Here is an 8,207-nt window from a genome sequence, read left to right as displayed (position 1 = left end):
TGCTCAGCAGCTTGGTTATAAAACTGAAGTTAATCTGTAAAAATAATAAGTATCTAAAACTTTAAATTATATAGCATTGGGCACAAAATTCAATAATTGCATTCAAAATATGGAGTAATCTAAAGTAAAAGCCGAAAGTAGCATAACATTGAAATACTCAAAGTACAAGTACATTAAATCTGTTAAATTTAATTGACCATTTAATTAAATGGTTTGGGGGATTGTGAGATTAGCAGTGCTCCAATGGCTTTGGTAGAGGGAACTTCAGGATAAAACTGATTATAAAAAAAAAAAAAAAGGGGGGGGGGGGGGGGGGGGAAATAGCACCAACAAAACTGATCAAGATCACAGCAAATTATGGCACATGTGACCTTTTCATTAAAAAGAACACAAGATCATTGTAAAATACACACTAAAAGCAGATACAGTAAATACCAAATAAAGTCCAAGCTTCAGGGCTCAAAGATGTGAATCTATCACTTTATTTCAATGATTTTGTTACAGGATAAGGAAGACCGATCCAAGTTCTTGCTGTCAGTCACATGAAGTTTGTTCCTCATAAGCAACTGCAACAGTTTCAACAGAAGCAAAACATGTATACAATGTTTAAATTCACTTGCAGTATATGTATTTTAAGATCACACGTGGATAAGAATAAATACTCAAGAACAAACGATTGATCAGTAAATTGAGTTGAGCATGTTACATTTTAAGCAGCGCGTTTTTCTTCTTTTTTTGTATTAACAAAGCGATGTCGGGGCAGTGTTCGTCTTACTGTCACACTGTAACACAGTGACTCCTTTCACTGGTCCACTGAGCACGCTCAAACACACACACACGCACACACACACATATATACGCGCACACAGATACAATCAACACAATCAACACACTTCTCACTCCCTCATCGTCACACAACATGCATGTATGTATGTAAAGACTGCAGCTTTACACCTGTACAGACACCCCCCCCCCCCCCCCCCCCCCACACACACACACACACACACACACACCAGCTCAGTGACAGAGGAATCTGCTGTGTCAGTATCCTCTAAGTGTTCACACTCACAATGACTTTCTGTCCAGCTCCTGGTGAAAAGGATGGCAAAATACTGGAGTAAATGAGCCAGAGAGCAAGCCTGCCCTTCCTTCAGGAGTTTTCATGGGCCACACACTTTTCCCCTCAGTTTAGTGTTTATGTGTGTTACTTTTCTAAAAGAGATGGTAAGCTGTAATAAATGATTATAACTGGGAGTATGTATGCCTTTGAATATATGTGAGAGTTCTCCACAGTGTAAAGGTCCATGTCTGGATCGGAGGAGAAAGTGGAGTCTTCAGGATCAGATGAGGAGATGAGCCTGCAGCAAAGGCTGATTTAAAGGGCGACATCACAGGGGGGCATTGGGAGGAATCAGTTTAGGGAACGGGTCGTTCGGTGGTAGCTCCGTCGTTTGCTCCAGGAAGTTGACGGGCGAGTGCAGAGCGGGGGAGCAGCGTGAGTGTCTTTCAGGATGGCTCGTCGGTGAACCCGAAGGAATGGCCGTGCGCTTGTTTGACACGAGGTCAGGTCACTGGCAGTGATAAATGGGCTGGACGTACTCTGGAGGGAAGTAGCCCACGCGTCCATGGCAACGGCCCCTCCAGCGCACCGAATCAGAGCAGTCAATGAGTTCAATGACATCACCACGCAGGAAGCGTAGCTGGGACGGGTGGTGCGGGGTGAAGTCGAAGACAGCTTGGGCATGATGGGAACGCTGTGGGTCAGGAGGGAGAGAGGGAACAGGAGGGAGGGGAGGAGGAAAAAAAAAGAGAGTTAATCACACATTTTCATCACAACAGTAAGTTAATACCCAGTTAATAGCGTCAAAGAAAATACTAAAAGTAACCCACCCCTGTGTTGAAGACAGCTATCAAGCTATATAAGATTTACACATTAGCCCGGGGAAGTGAACCTTAAAGCCAGAATTGGCCCAACAAAGACTCCAGTATAAAGTATAAATGCAAATATTATACAAAATTTTAAAATGAAAGAATTTCTGTATTCTGAATTTTTTAAAGATTTTTTTGTATATTTTTCTTCAACCACACATTTGCCATTTACAGAAGCCTCTGTTAAAAAACAGGTAGAAAATTACTGTTGTTGTTGTTGTTGTTGTTGTTGTTGTTGTTGTTTTTTATAGTGTGGACAAGTGAGCTACCAGAACTCTTTCTGTCAGTTTACACTTTAAAGTCCAAAGAGTCATAATGACAGTCTTCTTTCACTGATATAACAAACTATTATGACTGAACTTCTTTTTCTTAAATTAAAATATCTCTGAGATTAAATGTGCAGTTAAACTTCTGTACAGTCACAGAAAGGGGAGTTTCACTGGCCTGCTTAAGTAGGCTGCATGTGGCCCACGATGTAAAATGAGTTTGACATCCCTGTATTAGAAAATGAGAGATGAGGCCTTTTCATCGCACAATATAAAGACACCACATGTCAAATGTCAATGAAGCTCTTTTTTACCAATTCAATCCAGAAACAAAGAACATGAATGCTACTTTTCTATTTTTAAAAGCTGGAAAGGAGGCAGTAAGCTTCTGTAATCCAACATCTCCCACATAAAATGAGTCATAACACACCGGTGCAATGTGTGTAGTATTCAGTGGGGTTACGCTGTAGCAGCATGGTGTTATTTGCATGTGACGGTCAAATATGTTACTCGTCAAATGAGGGGGTTGTAGAGTTATTAACGTGTTTATCTCGCTACGTTTAGATGGCTGCAGAAACCAAATCAACTTAATGTCCTGCAAAAGACAGATGTTTCATGCTGATTTAATATCACAGCCAGTTTTGGGTTACCTTTGTTTTTTTATCAGTGACTCCCAAAAATATGTCTTTCTTTATGTTAAAGTAATATTTATACATACCAGTGCGTTTTCTGCTTATCATCAGGATATAAGATTATAGAAAAAAAATAGAGTACACAGTTTACAAGGGCTAGTTTGGAAATTTCTCCACTACACGAACTTAAAATGAATGTTGGTCAATAAGGTTCGCTGGTCTTATCTCCTAAAGGCTTTGAGAGGTATTATTTAATTCACCAGCCACAATCTAGACAGTGAATTTTTAAAGTGAGCGCAGTTTCTTTGAAGCAGGAGGCCAAACAAAACAAGAAAAAGAATACGAGCTCCAAAGAGATTAAATAAGTCTTGGTAAATATGAAAAAACAGTCTATGTATTCACACATTCATACAGAGCACGCACTTGGTGACAGCAGGAAGGAAAAACTCCCTTTTAACAGGAGAACCCTCCACCAGAAGAAGGCTAAGGGAGGGACAGCCATCTGCTACGACCGGCTGATGTTGAGGGGTGAGAGATTAATAATAACTAATGATTACATGTACAGTAGTGTGTAAGCACCTAGAGAGTGAAAAGAGTTGAATGAAGAAGAAACACTGTCCATCATGGGAAGTACCCATCAACCTAGGCCTATTGCAGTGTATCTAAGTGAGGACTCAGGGGTAGCTGAGCCCTGATTATGAGAGCTTTGTATCCTGAATCCAATCTGGGAGCTGAATTCTCTGCTCCCCATTCTACTTTTAAGTATCCTAGAAACTGTTAGTAAGCCTGCAGTCTGAGAGCAAAATTCTTTATTAGGGTGATACAGTACTATCAGGACCAGGGAAACAACTAGATCTATCCAAGAGTAGCATATGCTAATGGACAGATACTTATATAGCACCTTCCACTACAGCTACAACTACACTACAACAACTCTCATTCACCCAATCACACACACTACTTCTGGTACTTCAGCTTCCTCCCACAGTCCAAAGACATGCATGGGGTTAGGATAAATGGCTAAATTGGCCATATGCATGAATGTAATGTGACTTGTTGACTTGTTGTTTGTCTCTCAGTGTTGTTCCTGTGTTAGACTGGAGTACAGTCCAAGGTGTACTCCCTCTCTTGTCCTATGACAGCTGGGATAGGACGGTGAACTGAAGGTGAAACTGATGAAAATGAATGGGTGGCTGGTTTTGTTTCGAGGGCTTCAAGGACTTGTGATACTGAGAAAGTGATGGAAGCTGTAAAGAAAACCATGCGTGTAGGGCATATTTTCAAGGGGAGAGCGAGTACAGACACACAGCGATGTTAGAAAGGACCTAACAGACAGAAAAACAAAGAACATGCTGCTTACTCCCACTCCAGACACACCACTAATCTGGCCCTGTTGGGTTTAAAGTTACCATTCTGACACATTCCACTTTCTTTACCCTTCGATTCTCAGACTGTCCTTACCTGACAGCAGGTTAATATCAATGAGGCAAGATATTTTAGATTGCTGTGACACTTTTATGGTGATGAACATCATGTGCTTTGCATAAAATTCTCATTATGCGCACCTTCGTGAAGCATGAAAATCACTTCGCGCCACTCTTCTCCTCAAAAGCCTTGTTTAGCGTTGGGTTTTATCCGATATTTAAATTGAGTAAATGGTAGATTTTAGTTTCTCTTGGTCATAAAAGAAAAACACAGAGGGATGGGTATGCAACGGAGAGGTGCTATCAGTCCAGAATGATGAGTGTAATAAACACACATGCCCACTAAAAATAACAACAACAAACAACGCTTATAATGCTTGTCGCTGTGATGTTTGATGGCAATCCAGGGCAAGGGGAGCCGCTTTAAATTCAGCCCTCAGATTCTTCTCTCTCTTCCTCAAGATGTTTTTCTTTGAGTTCACAAAAGTACTGTTTTTCTTCTCCCTCGATCGCCGGCCTCCTCTGATCGCTGCTGACTCGTGAAGTAAAAGCAGTTTAAGAGTGGCAGAACAAAAGTGGCTATTTTAAGGAGAGAGGCTCGAACTTAACTAACCCGGCTATCACTGGCGCTCCCACAGAAGAAGGTGGATGTGATGTGAACTGCGAGGGAGCGGGGAGGCTGCAATGAATACCAATATTGTTTTTTATATGTAGGTGCGTAGATATCTATGTTGCAATTCTGGGCTTTTTTATTGTGGACTGCTTTATCTTAGAGTAAGGCCCAATAAAATGACATCCAAGTAGCGGTAGGCACACAAAACATGTACACAGTTACAAACAAGTACATGCACTAACTAGACAGTGGGATTAGGATCAAGAAACCCAGACAGAATCCATCAGGCCTGCAAATCTATAAAATCCTCACAGTCTTATGATTTATTGTTTCACTGATCTAGTCGAGACTTCTAGTTTGTGTGGGTTGCACAAGAAGAACCCTTTCATTCTTGTTCTCTCTTGTAAAGACAAATACAATCCATGTATCCTTGTGATTAGGGTTGACTCTACCGCCTAAGAGAGCACTGACAGTACAGCTTTTGCTAGTTCCCTTGTGCACAGAATGCAACGAAAATTCCTCCAATACTGCTTGTTTGCCCCTTTGCACAAGGTCCAAGTTTTCCAGGGTAAAAGGGAAGGCTTTGCAACACAAGGACATGAGGATATTAAGGGATGTGTTAGGAGAATTATTTCCTATTCTGCCATACTGAGATAAGAAGCTATCAAGAGCCATGTAATGAGCTGATGTGGAATTAGTTTGGGAAGACAAACCAAACAATAGGAGGGTCAACACACACACACACACACACACACACACACACACACACACACACACACACACACACACACACACATACAAAAAAACCCACCATGGTGCAACATGATTCAAGGACTCACAAGTGCTCAACACACTCGGTTCACGTCTGTGAAACTGACCTATTTAGTCGAACACAAAAAGTAAGAGAAACACTGAACACAATCTTTTCATAACCTCGTCTTTCTTTATAATCTAAATGGTTAAAGGGGGGGAATGAACAGTTTTTTTCTTTGTATTCTTATTTCTTTTATGAAAGAAAAAGAAGTGATGCTGTGAAGAAGTGGATACTGAATACTGTTAATATTTCAGAGCTTTGAGCGTGCACATCAAGCTCACAAAGAAGAAAGAGCTGCTGAGCAAATACACAAGAAAGTGCCAGACTGTTTATTTGCCAGTTTGCCATATTGTTGTCTGGTTAACTGGTCTTTAGGGCAAATTTCTTTCATTTAGTATTTTCTTTGGGGGTTTTTTCTTCTCCAAAAATGGCACAGAGTATTTTGTAGCTCACACAATTCTGTCCACAGTGGCACCTCGGAGATGCTTAAGAGTCCTTCTCATGATCAAAACCCAAATAGAAACCCTAAATATGGTTTTGCCACCATAACCAGGTTAAGTCATTCATCAAACAATCTTTTCTCCAAGAGAAGTAAAGCGTGAGTTGTATGACCGTGTGCAAACGCTGCCAGTGGAAGACGCTGGGTGTTGGAGCTTTGTTGATGCCCAAGGCCAAGACGCGAAGACCAGCTGACTGTGATTTTATATAGCTTGACGGTGAAAAAGCCAGATGGGTCCAAAGCTAATATCAATGTTTCATGTGTGCTTTTAATCTGCGCATCTACCTACTGGGAAACCAAGCCCACTGATGAAGAAGAATTGAAGATAACTGGATACGGATGGAGCCAGTGCAGAAATGATCGGCTGGTGTTTACATGATTGCATCTCTCTTTTTTCCCCCCACCTTTGATCCTCTCACAGATTAAATTGTAAAGAAGTAGAAGGCTGTAGAAATACATTATGTTTATGGAGATTCAATGCTAAGGAAAGCTCTCCACAGACAGGCACAGAAAATACACCTTAAAGCTCAAATTAAAACAGTAAACACATATGGAGACATAAAGAACTGACTAAGCTGCTGTGATCTCGTGTGGAAAGACAGAAAGGCTGCATAGCCATGTAAGGAAAGCACGGCACCTTTGGCTCTGGGGCATGATGTGATTCAGATTCAAAGTGACCTACAGGGCAACAACATCACAGCCAGTGTGCTAAACACAGAACGATACAAGGATACTGTATATGACCAGCAGCTGACACTTCACTGTAGTTATTTTCACTTATTTTTCTCAAAACAAAGTCACACTGTTGCTGTATGTGGGCGAAACTCCACAGCAATGGATATAGAATTAATTTGTCATGTCCTAAAGGTACAGTGTGTAAAAGATGTCTAGATGTCTGTGGACTGCAGCCAACGGAAGTTTGTTTTCTTACTCTTCCTAATTCAAGTGCATAATCCTAGCTAAGGTGGCCACTATAGGATAAACAACTCTATTTATATCTTTCTATATTTATCTGTAGTGAGCATAGGCTGTCTGCTGTTTAAGTCAGCTGGTGTCTACGTCTGTTTACTCTGGAGGAGGCTGTAAAACATTTAGAAGAGAGTCTGATGAGTGAATGAAACTCACTTCTGTCTGATGACTGCAATACTGAGGTGAGTTGTTGATATCGTGAACTTTTCTGTGTTTGCCCCAGCTAGCCTCTGCTGTTTTGGCTCACAGTAGAGCTCTTAGTCTCTATTGTTGCTGTTAACCTCTGTTAGCTACTGTTAGCCTGTGTTAGCTGCTGTTGGCCAGTGTTAGTGTTATCCTGACCATTTCTGTGTTTGCCCCAGCTAGCATCTGCTGTTTTGGCTTACAGTAGAGTCTCTTAGTCTCTATTAGTTGCTGTTAGCTTCTGTTAGCTTGTGTTAGCTGCTGTTAAAAGACACTTAATGAATGAACTTGCGATGTGAGTAATTAAATGTAATTAAACTTTGTAATTAATGTAGTTAAACTTTTATTAGAGGGTAAGTGTGATTTTTAGGACACACAAGCCTAGCTATATTACAATATTGGGAATAAATGAGCATGTAGAGCCCTGACTTCAGTTCAAGAGATGAGGTTTGATGTGAGGAGGAAGACAATGAAGTGGAAATGAGGGAGGAGAGCGAGCAGTGGTGAAGGAGGAGAAAAGCATAATGAGAAACAGATCATGAAAATATACATGTACAAATGTTCAATAGTCATATAAGTACAACATATTTTTCTATTACATACGTTAAAAAATAAGTGACTGCATTTTTAAGGTTAGCCATACATGTAAACAACCAACACTGTCACAGTACGGCTGTGTGCAGGCAAAAGTAGGACCCAAACGCAAACTCACAGAGACAAAAGGTAAACTCAAAAAACACAGCTTTATTGCTGGCGTGGAGTGGGAAAACAACAGTACAAAACTAAACTGGGAGAACTAAAACACACGGCGCCACAGGGAAACATCACACAGCTATGAGGGAGACTACGACACTGACAAAGAGAAACACAGGGCTTAA

General features: G+C 40.9%; 1 protein-coding gene across 1 annotated transcript in view; it reads right to left on the bottom strand.

The window, feature by feature from the left end:
- Positions 1-451: 451 nt before the first annotated feature.
- The window catches only part of grapa (GRB2 related adaptor protein a), a 34,891-nt gene continuing 27,135 nt past the window's right edge, over positions 452-8,207 (bottom strand). Inside the window, exon 5 of the mRNA XM_085403497.1 lies at positions 452-1,754. Within this exon, the coding sequence (XP_085259623.1) occupies positions 1,569-1,754 (186 nt within the window). The 3' untranslated portion in view covers positions 452-1,568. The remainder of the gene's footprint in view (positions 1,755-8,207) is intronic.

This window comes from Rhamphochromis longiceps, linkage group LG4 (genome assembly GCF_057381845.1).
Source record: "Rhamphochromis longiceps isolate RC_006_pf linkage group LG4, R_longiceps_female_GT1.1, whole genome shotgun sequence".
NCBI lineage: Eukaryota > Metazoa > Chordata > Actinopteri > Cichliformes > Cichlidae > Rhamphochromis > Rhamphochromis longiceps.
This window is presented reverse-complemented; position numbering and strand designations above follow the sequence as displayed.